This window comes from Natator depressus, chromosome 18 (genome assembly GCF_965152275.1).
Source record: "Natator depressus isolate rNatDep1 chromosome 18, rNatDep2.hap1, whole genome shotgun sequence".
NCBI classification, from domain to species: Eukaryota; Metazoa; Chordata; order Testudines; family Cheloniidae; genus Natator; species Natator depressus.
The window spans coordinates 1,524,627-1,541,366 of record NC_134251.1 but is presented as its reverse complement, the minus strand read 5'-3'; the positions used below and the strand labels follow the sequence as shown (position 1 = coordinate 1,541,366).

Below are 16,740 nucleotides of genomic sequence, written 5' to 3'. Positions count from 1 at the left end.
GTCACTGTCTGGAAGCCAATTAGGGAGGGCAGTGCAGGGTGAAGCCACTTGTCCAAAAACACAGGGCACAGCCTGTGGAATAAACCCCAATACCCAATCAATGCCACATTCCCAAGAATGGGACCCACAAGTTCCTCCCTGCCAATGTACAATGTTCTGTCTTCTGTACCATGGTAAATTCTTAATGTCTTTGGTAGTCAGGAATTCTTGTGCCTTGGCTTTAGCAGAACGGATGTTCCTCTTCTTTTGGAACATCCATGGTTTAGCATCATATAAGGGAGAGGTGACTGGCACTTTATTTGGTCCTTCAGAGGGGTTATTTATTGACAAATTGCTGGTGGCTTTGTGCATCCAAAAGAACATAACAGTATCATGAAAGTTCAGCAATAGTAGCAAGAACATAGTTACGCATACGAACCAAATAGAAGGCATCAGTCATTTTCACACCATGGCTAATTCTTTTATGCTGACTGCGGGGTCGGTCATGACAGTTGGGTGCGAGCGGGCCCCAGGCTCTCCACTGGGCTTCTATAGGCTTTATTCTGGCCTTTGATCTCTGGTGTCCCTTTCTTTGATCTATCCCTTTCTTAATTATGCCTCGCATTCTGTTCGCTTTTTTGACTGTCGCTGCACACTGAGTGTATGTTTTCAGAGAACTATCCCCAATGACTCCAAGATCTCTTTCTTGAGTGGTAACAGCTAATTTAGACCCCATCATTTTATATGTATAGTTGGGATTATGTCTTCCAGTATGCATTACTTTGTATTTATCAACATTAAATTTCACCTGTCATTTTGTTGCCCAGTCACCCAGTTCTGAGAGATCCTTTTGTAGCTCTTCACAGTCTGCTTGGGTCTTAACTATCTTGAGTAATTTTGTATCATTTCCAAATTTCACCACCTCACTGTTTACCCCTTTTTCCATATCATTTATGAATATGTTGAATAGGACTGGGCCCAGTACAGATCCCTGGGGGAGACCACTATTTAACTCTCCATTCTGAAAACAGACCATTTATACCTACCCTTTGTTTCCTATCTTTTAACCAGTTACCAATCCATGAGAGGACCTTCCCTCTTATCCCATGGCAGCTTACTTTGCGTAAGAGCCTTTGGTGAGGGACCTTGTCAAAGGCTTTCTGAAAATCTAAGTACACTATATCCACTGGATCTCCTGGTCCACATGCTTGTTGACCCCCTCAAAGAATTCTAGTAGATTGGGGAGGCATTATTTCCCTTTACAAAAACCATGTTGACTCTTCTCCAACAAATTATGTTCATCTATATGTCTGACAATATTTTTCTTTATTATAGTTTCAACCAGTTTGCCTGATCCTGAAGTCAGGCTTACAGGCCTGTAATTGCTGGGATCACCTCTGGAGCCCTTTTTAAAAATTGGCATCACATTAGCTGTCCTCCAGTCATCTGGTACAGAAGCTGATTAAATGATTACAGACTACAATTAGTAGTTCTGCAATTTCACATTCGAGTTCCTTCAGAATTCTTGGGTGAATACCATCTGGTCCTGGTGACTTAGAATCAGAGACTCATAGAAGATTAGGGTTGGAAGAGACCTCAGGAGGTCATCTAATCCAATCCCCTGCTCAAAGCTAGACCAACACCAACTAAATCATCCCAGCCAGGGCTTTGTCAAGCCAGGCCTTAAAAACCTCTAAGGATGGAGATTCCACCACCTCCCTAGGTAACCCATTCCAGTGCTTCACCACCCTCCTAGTGAAATAATGTTTCCTAATATCCAACCTAGACCTCCCTCACGGCAACTTGAGACCATTGCTTCTTGTTCTGTCATCTGCCACCACTAAGAACAGCCTAGCTCCATCCTCTTTGAAGCCCCCCTTCAGGTAGTTGAAGGCTGCTATCAAATCCCCCCTCACTCTTCTCTTCTGCAGACTAAACAAGCCCAGTTCCCTCAGCCTCTCCTCATAAGTCATGTGCCCCAGACCCCTGATCATTTTCGTTGCCCTCCGCTGGACTGTCTACAATTTGTCATAGAATCATAGAATATCAGGGTTGGAAGGGACCTTAGGAGGTCATCTAGTCCAACCCCCTGCTCAAAGCAGGACCAATCCCCAATAAATCATCCCAGCCAGGGCTTTGTCAAGCCTGACCTTAAAAACTTCTAAGGAAGGAGATTCTACCACCTCCCTAGGTAACGCATTCCAGTGCTTCACCACCCTCCTAGTGAAAAAGTTTTTCCTAATATCCAATTTAAACCTCCCCCACTTGTCCACATCCTTTCTGTTGTGGAGGGCCCAAAACTGGACGCAATACTCCAGATGTGGCCTCACCAGTGCCGAATAGAAGGGAATAATCACTTCCCTTGATCTGCTGGCAATGCACCTACTTATACAGCCCAATATGTCATTGGCTTTCTTGGCAACAAGGGCACACTGCTGACTCATATCCAGCTTCTTGTCCACTGTAATCCCCGGGTCTTTTTCTGCAGAACTGCTGCTTAGTCAGTCGGACCCTAGTCCGTAGCAGTGCATGGGATTCTTCCTTCCTAAGTGCAGGACTCTGCACTTGTCCTTGTTGAACCTCATCAGATTTCTTTAGGCCCAATCCTCCAATTTGTCTAGGTCACTCTGGACCCTATCCCTACCCTCCAGCATATCTACTTCTCCCCCTCCCCCCCCCCCCCAGTTTAGTGTCATCTGCGAATTTGCTGAGGGTGGAATTCATCCCATCATCCAGATCATTAATAAAGATGTTGAACAAAACCGGCCCCAGTACTGACCCCTGGGGCACTCCGCTTGATATCAGCTGCCAACTAGACATTGAGCCATTGAGCCCGACTATCTAGCCAGCTTTCTATCCATCTTATTGCTGTTTAATTTATCAATTTGTTCCAAAACCACCTCTAATGATACCCCAATCCGGGACAGTTCCTCAGATTTGTCACCTAAAAAGAATGGCTCAGATTTGGGAATCTCCCTCACATCCCCAGCCACAAAGACCAATGCAAAGAATTCATTTATTTTCTCCACAATGATCTTATCGTCTGTGAGTGCTCCTTTAGCACCTCGATCGTCCAGTGGCCCCACTGGTTGTTTAGCAGCTTCCTGCTTCCGATATACTTAAAAAAAAAATTGCTATTACTTTTTGAGTTTTTGGCTAACTGTTCCTCAAATTCTTTTTTGGCCTCTTCCTCATTGTATTTTTACACTTCATTTGCCAGAGAGTTTGCTCCTTTCTATTTTTCTCACTAGGATTTAACTTCCACTTTTTAAAGGATGCCTTTTTGCCTCTCACTGCTTCTTTTACTATTTTGTTTAGCAGTTTTTCCTTAGCTGCTTAGAATTTTACCCACCCGGGGAAATTGATTCCTCCTCCCCTTTCTCAGGTGGGTCATTAGCATTTTCATTGACACTCAAGTCTTTAGTAGGATTCTCATCCTGTCTTAAAGAGACAGAGTTAGTTTCCACAAGTACATCAGGAACAGCATTTTTCAAAACTGGGACCTGGATTGGGGTACCCTCTGTCGCAGCTCTCTCTGTCCCCAAGGGGTCAGTTGTGTGACTGCTCCGTTCCGGGAAGTCAGTTACACAGTTTCCTCTTAAAACCTGAGCCACAGGTTGGGTGCCTGGGAGCAAAGATGCTGACCCAGCAAATCTGTCCTGGGCAAACCCTCCCCTGTAATTAGTGAGGAGACATTCCTGTACTCCGCAGGGTCCTGCACTTAGGACGGAAGAACCCAATGCACAGCTACAGACTAGGGACCAAATGGCTAGGCAGCAGTTCTGCGGAAAAGGACCTAGGGGTTACAGTGGACGAGAAGCTGGATATGAGTCAGCAGTGTGCCCTTGTTGCCAAGAAGGCCAATGGCATTTTGGGATGTATAAGTAGGGGCATAGCGAGCAGATCGAGGGACGTGATCGTTCCCCTCTATTCGACATTGGTGAGGCCTCATCTGGAGTACTGTGTCCAGTTTTGGGCCCCACACTACAAGAAGGATGTGGATAAATTGGAGAGAGTCCAGCGAAGGGCAACAGAAATGATTAGGGGTCTGGAACACATGACTTATGAGGAGAGGCTGAGGGAACTGGGATTGTTTAGTCTGCGGAAGAGAAGAATGAGGGGGGATTTGATAGCTGCTTTCAACTACCTGAGAGGTGGTTCCAAAGAGGATGGTTCTAGACTATTCTCAGTGGTAGAAGATGACAGGACAAGGAGAAATGGTCTCAAGTTGCAGTGGGGGAGGTTTAGGTTGGATATTAGGAAAAACTTTTTCACTAGGAGGGTGGTGAAACACTGGAATGCGTTACCTAGGGAGGTGGTAGAATCTCCTTCCTTAGAAGTTTTTAAGGTCAGGCTTGACAAAGCCCTGGCTGGGATGATTTAATTGGGGATTGGTCCTGCTTTGAGCAGGGGGTTGGACTAGATGACATCCTGAGGTCCCTTCCAACCCTGATATTCTATGATTCTATGATACTCTCCCAAATTCCTTCTCAACTTCCTCCTCTGGGGCCCCCCTCTAAGACACACATCTCTGTGCTCTCTAGAGTGGGATCTATCCCCTGTGCAGCTGTGAAGGGCTCTCAGCTAACAGCGAGAATGGTTCTTTCGCTGGCAGGCACCACGTCCTCCTCCCTCTTTGAATTGGGTTTGTCTGCAGCTACACAGCCCGTGGAACCCTTACCCACCTCAGTGTCTCTAGTGTTCCATCACCTTCCTCTGGGCTTCCTTCTAGGACACATCTTCCTATGCACCCTAGAGTGAGGTCTGACTCTTGCTCAACTACAACCTGCTGACAGCCAGCAACCTGGACAGTTTTCTCACTGACTGGCAATATGCTCCCCTTCCACCTGGAGGAAACACTGCCTTTAGCCCGCGGGCAGTAGGAGCTGGTCTCAACCACACCCACCCCTGGTAGCAGACTGTTTTCCACTGCTGCAGAGGAATTAAAGAGACGCTCTCCCATTCCGTCAGCAGTTTCTGGGACTTTATCTTTCTCCTCTGGGGTTTCAGCATGATATTCCTCCTTGCTACTGGCAGAACCCTTGACAGCCCAAGCCACATTGAAAAAACATTTCCCAGCAACAATTGTGATGGGTTATTAGGAACTGCCACCACAGTCAGTTCAGCTTCCAAATCCTGAGTTTCTATGTGCACTTTAGCCAAAGGCACACAGAATTTGTGTCCTCCTACTAACAAAAGCTCTGCCATCAGTCCTGACAGTATGTCTTTTTCCTGAACAAGGTTTCTCCTAACCACAGAAATTTCTGCACTTGTGTCCCTCTACCCAAGGTCCTTGCCATTAATTTTGACAGTCTTTATGTGCTTCCTGCCTGGCTGGACAGAGGCTATTTTTACAAACCCTTTATGATAAGTGGTAATTGCCTGAGGTGCCTCTGTGCTCTGGGTAGCAGCATTCCCATGAGTTGCTTGCTGCCTGTTCCCACTCAGCACAGGGCATTTATTCCTCAGGTGCTCAGTGGAATTACAGTGATAGCGCCTTCTGGGCTCTTCTGTTTTTACAGGAGATTTGGGGCAAGGACTAGAGGAATGGATTTAGACAGGTGAGCGCCCAGCCTCCCCCCCACCCTCCTTTTTCCCAGGGATAAAATGGAAACCCAGCTTTCTTCCAGACTTAAACCCCTCTGCCAGTGATTTATGTCTAATAGATGCTTGGATTTGTTCAAATTCATCAGCTAGAGTAGCAAGTTCATCAACAGTCTTCACCTCTTTATCCCATAAACACTATTTTACATCATCACTACATGTATTCAGGAAATGTACCTGAGCAACAAGATCACACATTTCTCCAAAGCTTGTAATACCTTTTCCCCTCGCCCACTTACCCATCAAATCTTTCATCTGGTTTACATATGCCACAGTCCTCATTCCAGCACCCCTCTTCAGGCTTCTAAATTTTACTCTATATGTTTCAGGTGTAATCTGAAACTGTTTTAAAGCCATTTCCTTGAATTTACCATAATCTGAAGCATCTCTAATTGGCATCTTATTGAATATATCCAGAGTGCTCCCAGACAACTTTGCAACCAAAATGGGCATCTTTTGGTCTTCTGGAATCTCATGTAGTACACGCAGCCTCTCAAAGGTGACGCAATATTCAGCAATGCCCCCTGTCTCACTGTATGCAGGACACAACCATTCCTATTTGTGGATTTTTGAAGAGGTGGGACTCCCCTTTTTTTGTGGGCTCCACTTCTCTATCAAGTCCAGTTCGTGCTTTCTCTCTCTCTCCCTCTCCTTCATGACTAGCTTCCGGGCCTAAATTTCTTTTTTTTGCCATTCCATGGCTCTCTGGTGTGTAGCTTTTTGCCTGGCCTCCTCTGCTATCATGGCTCTTCAGTGTTCAGCTTCTTGTCTGGCATTCTCTCCTTCAATCTGCAGTGGCTGCAATTCCATATGTCTTCTCCTCCTTCTCGTCTGCCTGCAATCTACACAGCTCCAGCTTCTTAATAGTTTCACTTTCACTCATTTCCCTGCTTTTCTGTCCCTACTTCCCTTGCCCCAAATCAGCAAACAGAAAATAACAAATTGGTAACCACTTTGACTGATTTCTAGCCACCACACTTAAAACTCTCTTAAAAACACCACCAGTGTATGAAGTGCAAGTCTCACTCAGAGCAACAAGCTGTGCATATGACCCTGCTCGCTGCGCCACTGTGCTGGGTTCCCCCCCAGGGTGCCACCTGGAACTGACCAGCCCCTGACACAGCAGCCTAGGCTCCCTTTACACTGTACTGCTGTGACAAGCTGCAAAGCCCTCTCTAACCTGCATTTTCACCAGCATACATACATGTAGGGGCACACCCAGCTGCGGTTACATGCAGGCAGGCCCTCTGATCAGCCCCTGCATGGGAAGGCTACAACTAGGGCAACTACCAGCTCCTTAGGCATGCACCCACTTTGGAGTATAAACCCAAAATTAGACCGTCTTGAGCTGCCCAGGGAAATGTGCAGCGTTAGCTCATAAAATTCACCCCCTTCCACAATGTGGAGAGGAATATGCAACAGCCTTTTGCCCCTGAGTTATGATTCCCACACACTGGTTTAGATAAAGCAAAAATAAGTTTATTAACTACAATAAGATAGATTTAAGTGACTATAAGGGACAGCAAACAGATCAAAGCAGATTACCTAGCAAATAAACAAAAAACACAAACTAAGCTTAATATACTAACGAGACTGGATATGAATAGCAGATTCTCACCTTAAGTGATGATACAAGCAGGCTGCAGATTCCTAAGGGGCAAGCTTCACTAACTTACAGCTTGGAATCCCCAGGTGTTCCATTCACAGGCTAAAAATCCCTTTAGCCTGGGTCCAGCACTTCCCCCAGGTCAGTCTTTCTTCCTCAGGTGTTTCCAGGAGTCTCTTTGGGTGGGGAGTCTGTGAAGAACCAGGATAATGTCACTGCCCTGCCTTAAATAGCTTTTCCATATGGCGGGAACCTTTTGTTTCAAAGCTTGGTTCCCATGCCAGTCAGTGGAAGATACTGATGTCCCAGGATGGAGTCCAGCACCAGGTGACCTGGTTACATGTCCCTGTAGCATCACAGCAGCCATTACTCGGAAGCTGTCTGCGGCCTCCTCAGGAAGGCTCCCTAGGGAGGAAATAAGCTTCTTCTAAGGCCTATTGTTTTCTCTAATGGCCCTTCTCCACCCAGCTTTTCAAAATGAAAGCATCTTGTCTAGTGGGCGTTCCCCAGGTATAAACACATTTGTAATACAGATACATAGTCAATATTCCTAACTTCAGATACAAAAATGATACATGCATACAAATAGGATAATCATATTCAGTAAATCATACCCTTTCCAATGATATCTCACATGACTTATCTTGCATAAAATATACCATAATTATGCCATAATCATATCATAATTTCTCTATGAAGAATATGAGGTGCAGTGTCACACCCATGTCCCCGGGCAGCCCTTCCCTAACGTCCCCTCAGGAAAATCAAACCAGCGGCACCTCCAATCCCGTTCCCGGCCATGTGTGGGTGGAGGGTGACACATTCTCGTGTAGACCTCTTCCACGCTGGTCCTTCGCCAGCCCCCAACCCACACGCCCTGGGAAAGGCTGGCCCAGATCGCCCTGCTGTCATGGAGATAACGGGGCAGTGGCAGCCTGGCCGCTGAGTGGGGGCGCCCCCAGCATGATGGAGCATCTCAGGCTCCCTGCAGACTTGGGCCAACCCTGCCTTGGTTGCACTCAGGTCATGCTTTCATGATTTTCTGTGCAACCTTCAAAGCAAGGGACTGACTCTTTTAGCTGAACGGTGGAGAACCACTGAGAGGCGGGTCCACTCCCCCACCCCAGCTAGTCCTTTGCCCCACACGCTGGGGGAGGCTGCCTTGGCTGAGGGACGCAGGCTTGGGGTTAGCTCCCCCAGCGGCTCCATTCAGCTTGCCAGTTCCATTCTCTCTTCTCACAAAGCCCCATTGCTTTCCTGCCCCGTTCCCCGCCAGGTCTCCGGCTCCCACCTGCGGCTGGTCCGGGTCTCAGCGGCCAACTCGGGCGAGTATGTCTGCCGTGCCAGCACCAGCGCTGGCATCCAAGAGGCCTCCATCATCGTCACCATCTACCGGGCCACCGGCTCACCCTACTGTAAGTGAAGGCAGTGCCTGGTACAGTGCATCCCTGGGCTGGCCTGGAAACCCTGACTCAGGCGTGACCTCTGGCCTTAGGGTTCAGGACATCTGCTCCTCCGCCTTGCTGGCAGCTGGGCCCGGCAGTGCCAGCTGGGATGCACGGGGCGGGAGGGAGCGGGTCCAAGGACGTCCTGCAGGGAGCCCTTTAGGGCAGCCGTGCAGGGGAAGGCCAAGGCATCTCTTGTCTCCCAGGGGACGAGCAAAGCAGTGAGGAGCAGAAGGAATCTCCTTCCAGGCTGGCCATGGTCATGAAACAGGCTAACCACCACTGGGCCAGGGGTCTCCGGCCAGCATCTAGTAGGGAGGTGCCCACATCATGGAAACTGCCATCCTGATTGGCACCCCTGCCCTTGGGGCGGCAGGCTCAGCAGGGGCTGAGGAGGAAGTGAGCTGTGGTGCTGATCTGCCTTCGGGCCCCAGAGGGAAAGGGAGACCTGTTTGTGCTGCTGGAGGGAAGGCAATACTCCAGGAGAGGCTTCATGGCCTGGGCATGGAGGGGGCTCAGGAGACTTGGGTTCTAGCCCCACCTCTGCCCTAGCTTGCTGCGTAACTGGGGCAAGTTACTTCCCCTCCCTGTGGAACCTGCCTTGGGTTTCCCCTGTTTGACCAGCGCTGATCCCTGTCCCTCCACGTCATGGCCTGGTGCCTGGGAGCAGAGGCTGCTGGCCATGAGGCCAGAACCTCCAAGCACAGAGCTCCCACACGCCAAGCAGGAGGCGCAGCCTGTCAGCCACCTTGGCCTCTCCTGAAAGCCAGACCCTCAGCTCTCCAGGCTCTGCTGACAGAGCTCCTGCTCCAGCTGCAGGGGCTGGGTGTGGACTAACCACTTTGGCAGGCTGTTTCTATCTCCAATTCCTCTGCTATGTGAGGGACCTCTCCCCCAGCTCTAACACCCCATCCCCCGGCTCCTCCAGCCTCGGGCGTCGAGTCCCCTGTCCGCATCGAGTCTTCCTCATCCTCCATTGCTGAGGGACAGACCATGGACCTTAAGTGCCTTGTTGCGGGCCAGGCACCAGCCATGGTCACATGGTACAAGCGGAGGGGCTCCCTGCCGGCCAGTCACCAGGTAGGAGATACACACGCTGGACATGATTGCGGGTTCCTTGGGCCCAGGGAGAGTGGGTCTGGCAGGGTTGTTTGCTGCAGATGGGCCCATCTCTGGAGGACGTCCATCTCCCTCCAGAGTTACCTGGTTTCTCACCTTGGTACCTGGTTAGTACTTGGCAGCTCCATGGGGAAACTGCCCAACTCTGCCATAGCCCAGTGCTGTGGTGTGGGAACAACCTGTCAGGGTCCCCAGGCAGGGGCTCTCGCACGACTCAGGAACAGTCCCTGGAGGGCCCCCTTCAACATATCAGCCCCTGTAGGGTCACTGAGGCCCACACACTAGACAGGGAATGGATTACTTGATAATCACCTGTTCATTCCCTCTGGGGCCCCTGGCATTGGCCACTGTCGGTAGACAGGATACTGGGCTGGATGGACCTTTGGTCTGACCCAGTGTGGCTGATCTTATGTTCTTATACAAAATACTATGAAAAACTCCCATGCTCTCACAGACATGGCTCCTGTCACCCTGCCCGCGCTACCCACAATGCACTGCTGCTCCCAGGGCGGCAGGGCAGCGGGGCTCGGGTTGCTCTCCTAGGAATGGTGACAGTCAGAGCCTGGCTAACAGGCTGGGATCATGGCAGCCCCCGGTGCAATGGGCCCTTGAGGGTGGAGGGTCACCACTCCTGCCCTGAGGAGACGTTATCGGAGCCTGGATGTCAGATGTGGGGTTTGTCCCTTTCTATCCTTGACTCTCGCTCTCCCGGTTCCTTCCCCACCAGGTCTCCGGCTCCCACCTGCGTATCCCCCAGGTCTCGGCAGCTGACTCAGGCGAGTACGTCTGCCGCGTCAGCACCGGCTCTGTGGTCCAAGAAGCCTCCATCATTGTCACCGTCAACAGCGCCGGGTCCTCCTACTGTGAGTCCAGGCAACAGACAGCGACGGCTGGACTTCCAGTGTCCCACGAGGGGTGGCTCTGTACATCCATGGCAGGCAGCCTGGCCTAGTGGACAGAGCACTGGACTGGGGATCTGGGTTCTATGATCCCTCTGCCACTGACCTGCTAAACTTCTCTGTGCCTCAGTTTCCCCTCCCTTTTTCTGTTTAGCTCTTCAGGGCAGGGCCTCTATGTCTGTGCAGCACCTGACACAATGGGGCCCTGATCGCAGATTGGGCAGGGCCTGGCTCTCACTCTGTGTCTGGGCAGCGCCCGGCACAATGGGCCCTGATCTCAGCTGGGGCCTCGGGTGGGCTCCTGCTATAAACAGTAACGATGATTAGCACGTCCCTCACTGTTCAAGGGCTGTGGGGTGATGGCTGCTGAGACTCCTTCGTGGGGAGCATACTGGGGTGTTGAGCAGGCGCTTGGCTCAGGGCAGAGGCAGGATCGGGTGCCACCAGAGACCCTATTTAAAGTGGGGATGGGGGCACGTTGCAGACTCTGCTTCGGTTTCCCCAGCCTAGCCTGTCCCATGGGCACTGGCCTTGGAAAAGTGGGCTTTAGAGGCAGCCTCCCCTGTATATGCACAGCTGAGCTTTGTACCCCAGGACGCATGCCTGAAGCCCTACATGTGGGGAATCCAATCACCTGCCCTGCCTTGGGATCTAGGGTGAGGGGAGGGCAGCATCATGCTTGCCTTCAGTGCAGGAGCATCCTGCAGGGATCAGGTTGGGGGCCGTCCCCTTTAGATTTCGGAGGGAGAGAAGAGGGGTTCAGCTCTGGGATAATTTCCTGCTGGGGGAAGCCCCATCACCGGGCTGTTGACAGCTGGGGTGGGCTGGGACCATAGGACCCCAGAGTCATTTACATCTCCACTTGGCATGGGGGTATGAAATGCTCTGAGAACATGCTGTCAGCCATGCCTACCTCCTTCTCTTGGCTCTTCCAGCCTTGGGCATCCACCCCCCAATTCGGATAGAGCAATCATCGTCCTCCGTCACCGAGGGACAGACCCTGGACCTGAACTGCCTTGTTGCAGGCCAGGCGGCAGCCACAGTCACATGGTACAAGCGGGGGGGCTCCCTGCCGGCGGATCACCAGGTAGGAAAGCAAGGCTGGGCTAGTGGGGAGGTTCTGTCCAGGTTCCTCTGGGTCCAAGGAATGTGGCTATTGGGTGAAAATGGCAGCTCTGGGAATGAGCTGGGCTCTGTCCTGCTGCGAGCTGGCTCTATGGGCGTCCCGGTGCAGTGGCAGGACCCCTAGTCGAAAGGGCAGAGCCAGGAGTGGCATTCTCATCCCTGGCAGCAGAGGAGTTGGGGGCTGGGAGTGTACATGGATAGGAGGGTGAGTCCTGCTCTGCAAGCTGATCAGCAGGGGACCTGGGAGCAGCAGGCGCAAGCCTGAGCCTGGCGGAGGCCAGGCAGGCAGCCCCGCACTGTGCGATGCAGGTTAGATGCTCCAGCTCCATCCCCGCAGAGCTGGGTCAGAGGACAGCAGCCTGGCCTTCCTTCTCTGACTCCGGGCTCTCCGTGACCCGCCCCGCAGCAATCTGGCTCGCGCCTGCGGCTGGTCCAGGTCTCAGCGGCTGACTCGGGCGAGTATGTCTGCCGCGCCGGCAACAAGGAGGCCTCTGTCATCATCACCATCCAGCAGAGCAGCAGCATCTCCTACCGTGAGTTGTGCGTGGCCACTGTGCTCTCCTCTTCCACAGGGCGGAGGAAGCTCGGTGCCCTCTGGGGATGTGCCTCTAGTGGGCAACCCTGAACACCCGCAGGTGCTGCCGTCCAAGGGGAGATCTGAGCCCCCCAACAGGGTGACTAGAATTGATGGGGTGGCTCTGAGCTCCCAAAGGGCGAGGTCTGTGGGTTGTGGGACAGGCCCTGGGGAAGCGGCTGGAGCCCTGAACTAGACCAGGCAGGGCATTCAGGAGCTCCTTGCTGGTGCTGATCTGGCCCCAGCCCTGGGAGACCTGCCCCCACAGCTCTGCTCCATCTCTTCTCCATGGGAGGGAGCTGGAGCCCGCAGCTCCAACCTTCTGCCCTTGGCCCCTCCAGCCTCAGGCGTCACCCCACCAGTGAGGATCGAGTCTTCCTCATCCTCCGTCGCCGAGGGACAGACCTTGGACCTGAAGTGCCTCGTCACGGGCCAGGTGCAGCCCAGAGTCACATGGCACAAGCGGGGGGGCTCCCTGCCGGCCGGCCACCAGGTAGGAGACATGGGGGGCCTGGCGGGCATTTCCAGAGGGCGTTTCCTGGGCCTTGGACTCCCTTTTCCCTCCCAGGAGGGGGTCTTGTCCCGGGGTTTCCTGGAATACCTTCTCCTCCCGACCAGGCAGCGGGGCTTGGCTCCAGTGGCTCGGGAGCAGAGATATAGTGAGAGGAGGAGGAGGGGCTCTGGGCCAGGAGAGCTCAAGGGAGCAGAGCTGAGCAGTCCTGCCAGGAGACCCAGTGGGAACAGCCAGCCCCACCCCACAGCGCAGAGCCTGGGGAGGGGTCGCTTGGGGCCAAAGGCGGGGTAAGGGAGTGGAGGGATCACTGATCTCGCCAGCTTCCCGTGCGCTCCCTCTTCTCATGGACCCGTTCTCCACATGATTCGCTGCCCACCAGGTCTCCGGCTCGCGCTTGCGCATCCCCCAGGTCTCGGCAGCTGACTCAGGCGAGTACATCTGCCGCGTCAGCACCGGTGCCATCACCCAGGAGACCTCGCTCATCGTCACCATCCAGGGTGGCGCCGGCTCCTCTTACTGTGAGTCTGGCCTGGGCTGGGCTGCGGGCACGGGGAATGGCCGGGAAGCAGGAGGGAGCTGGCTGATGTCCTGGCCTGGGCAGCGGGCAGTGGGATGGGCCGGGAAGCAGGAGGGAGCTGGCTGATGTCCCAGCCTGGGCTGTAGTCTCGTGCGCCCTGTGGGGTGATCATAGCTTGGCAGGGCACAGTGGGTCCTTCACCATCTCTGAGCTCTCTGTGCTGAGCCTCTGTTCCCCTTCCAGCTCTCGGCGTCACCCCCCCAGTGAGGATCGAGACCTCTTCCGCGTCCATTGCTGAGGGACAAACCTTGGACCTGAACTGCCTGGTCGCAGGCCAGGCGCAGCCCAGAGTCACGTGGTACAGGCGGGGAAACTCCCTGCCAGCCAGTAGCCAGGTATGGGGGCTCATGGCGGCTGGGAATTGATGGCCGTAGCCCGTAAATTCCCCCATGCTCCTGGGAGCAGCAGACCCATGGGATTTCCTGGCTGGGGCGGCGACGGGGAGAAGGTTGGTGTCCTTGGACAATGAAACCCACAAGAGGCAGCAAATGCTTTGGAAACCAAATGCCTGGAAAAGTCCATGGTGTCTCCAGTCCCGCCCCAGGAGGAGCCACAGGGGCTGCATGGGGGCTGGGAGATGGTGGGGGTCGGACACAGTCCGTGCCAGCCTTGTAAGGGCTTGTCGCACAGGCAGGGCTGGCTTTCCCAAGGAGCCCAGCTCCTCGTGTGCCCCTGCCTGCCGAGCACAGCTCTCCTCAATGCTCCATGGCCTCTGCCCTCTCTCCCCGCCAGGTCTCCGGCTCCCGCCTGCGCATCCCCCAGGTCTCAGCTGCCGACTCGGGCGAGTACATCTGCCGTGTCAGCAACAGCACCGGCCCCCTGGAAGCCTCCGTCATCGTCACCATCCCCCGCAGTGCCGGCTCCTCATACCGTACGTCTGGGCAGGGTGGGGCCCACATGTGGAGAGGCCAATGGGCATGGGACTCAGTGCCAGGGGCCCACACAGACAAGGGGCATGGACCCAGTGCTAGAGACCCCTGGGGGCCCAGTACCCTCTCCCAGATTGGTTCGTACCCATCTCCATGGAGACATCTGTTGAGATTGGCTCAGGGCCCTGGCCTGGCTCCAGGAATAGCAGGGGCTTCACATGGGGGTGCACAGGCCAGGAGTCCATGGGGATCGGAGACCCCTGGTGTGGTGAGGTGGGCACTGTGGGCTAAGGGGTGGGACCAGGTGGGTGCTATAATCCTAGGGCAGGTATTGGGATCCACCTTGCCTAACTCCAGTGCACAGACCCTGCCCCAGTGCTGGGTTAGCCCTGTGGGGCAGGGTCCATGAGGGAGGCTCCCAGGGCTCTGAGTGCTGGGGAGGGCTCGCTTGGGACTGCACAAGGAGGGGAGCCGGGGGTGATAGGATGCACTGGCTGCATTGCGGGGATCCCATCACCTGGGGGGCCTAGGGTGGAGTCCTTTGGAGTTGGGCGATGACCTGGGAACCTTCCTGCCATGGCTGGGCCCTGCCTGGGGAGATGGACGACACTGCCTTTGCTCCTTGGCACCGTGATGCGATGTTGCACCCTCCCCCTCAGCTCTTCCAGCCTTGGGCGTGGCGCCCCCTGTCCGGATTGAGTCTTCCTCATCCTCCATCGCAGAGGGACAGACCTTGGACCTGAACTGCCTCGTTGCGGGCCAGGAACAGCCCAGAGTCAGATGGTACAAGCGGGGGGGCTCCCTGCCAGCCAGTCACCAGGTACGGCAGCAAGCAGGGGGCTGGGCTGAGCTCCAGATTGGTTTTCTCAGGCCCTGCTCCTGGAATGGCTGTGTCTGGAGGCTCCCAGACAGAGGAGCTTCCCTGGGCAGGGAGACAGGCTTCTGGGCTTTGCCAAGAGTGAGGAGAGAGGTGATTGAGTCGCTCCAGCCGAGGGAATGAAAGCAGCAGTGGGATGCTTAGGGAAGGAGCAATGGCAGCAGATGGCAGCTCTTCTTACCACCGTGCCCCACCCCGGGAGCAGGGGGCCTCAGGACTGACTGGGGCTGTGGACTCTGGGAATCAGGGCAGGCTGCTATTTGTTTGCAGCTGACACAAATATCGGAGTGGTAAATAAGAAGAGGTTAGGTCACTGACAGAGCAGTCGGATCACTTGGTAAACTGGGCGCAAGTAAACAATATGCATTTTAATATGGTTAAATGTAAATGTATACATCTAGGAACAATGAATGCTGGCCACACTTACAGGATGGGGGACTCTATCCCAGGGAGCAGGGACTTTGAAAAAGATTTGGGGACCATGGTGGATAATCAGCCGAACATGAGCTCCCAGTACGATGCTGTGGCCAAAAGAGCTAATGCAATCCTGGGATGCATAAACAGTAGGAGCAGAGAGGTGATTTTACCTCTGTACTTGGCATTGGTGTGACCGTAGCTGGTATCCTGGGTCCAGTTCTGGTGCCCACAATTCAAGAAGGATGTTGATACATTGGAGCGGGTTCAGAAAAGAGCCACAAGAAGGATTAAAGGGTTAGAAAACACAATTTATAGTGATAGATTCAAGAAGCTCAATTGATTTTGCTTAACAAAGAGAAGGTTGAGGGGTGACTTGATCCCAGTCTGTAGGTATTTACACGAACAAATGTTTAATAACGGGCTCTAGCAGTGAAAGGTCTGACAGGATGGGACTTGAAGCTAGGCCCATTCAGACTGGAAAAAAGGGCGACAGCGAGAGCAATTAACCACTGAAACAATTAACCAGGGTCGTGGTGGATTCTCCAGCACTGGCAATTTGTAAAGCAAGATGGGATGTTTTTCTAGAAGCTCTGCTCTAGGATTTATTGTGGGCAGGTCTCTGGCCTGGGCTATCTGGGGGACAGGCTAAGTGATCACAATGGCCTTGGAATCTATGAATCTATGTTTGTCCTGGTCTGTCACGGACCCTCTCCCCACCAGGTCTCCGGCTCCCGCCTGCGCATCCCGCAGGTCTCAGCGGCCGACTCGGGCGAGTACGTCTGCCGCGTCAGCACCGGTGCCGTCACCCAGGAGGCAGCTCTTGTTGTCACCATCGAGGACAGCACCGGCCCATCCCACTGTAAGTCTGCCCGGCCTGCGCTGACGTGGCCTCTCTGGCAGGTAGTCAGTTCTCTGGGACCAAATCCTGCCAGCCGCTCTACAGGCAGGTGGGCTTCGGCAGCCAGGACTGGACATGCCCTAACTCGGGGCTGGTGCCTGAGGTGGGAGATGGGTGATCTGCTCCCAGGCCGACTCCCGCACAGTCCCCTGCCCACAAGCAGCAGTGTCTGACTCTTGGAGCACTAGGAGCGAGGCTGTCCTGGGTTCGAATCCTGCCTCTGCCATAGATTAGCTG

The 16,740-nt window shown here is 53.6% G+C and overlaps 1 protein-coding gene across 1 annotated transcript in view; it reads left to right on the top strand.

Moving 5' to 3' along the window:
* Positions 1–16,740, top strand: part of HSPG2 (heparan sulfate proteoglycan 2) — a 192,298-nt gene that overhangs the window by 136,436 nt on the left and 39,122 nt on the right. Inside the window, exons 55-65 of the mRNA XM_074933957.1 lie at positions 8,466–8,604; positions 9,563–9,714; positions 10,481–10,616; positions 11,588–11,739; positions 12,184–12,310; positions 12,693–12,844; positions 13,245–13,383; positions 13,626–13,777; positions 14,175–14,313; positions 14,971–15,131; positions 16,326–16,464. Coding sequence (XP_074790058.1) covers positions 8,466–8,604; positions 9,563–9,714; positions 10,481–10,616; positions 11,588–11,739; positions 12,184–12,310; positions 12,693–12,844; positions 13,245–13,383; positions 13,626–13,777; positions 14,175–14,313; positions 14,971–15,131; positions 16,326–16,464 — 1,588 coding nt within the window. The remainder of the gene's footprint in view (positions 1–8,465; positions 8,605–9,562; positions 9,715–10,480; positions 10,617–11,587; positions 11,740–12,183; positions 12,311–12,692; positions 12,845–13,244; positions 13,384–13,625; positions 13,778–14,174; positions 14,314–14,970; positions 15,132–16,325; positions 16,465–16,740) is intronic.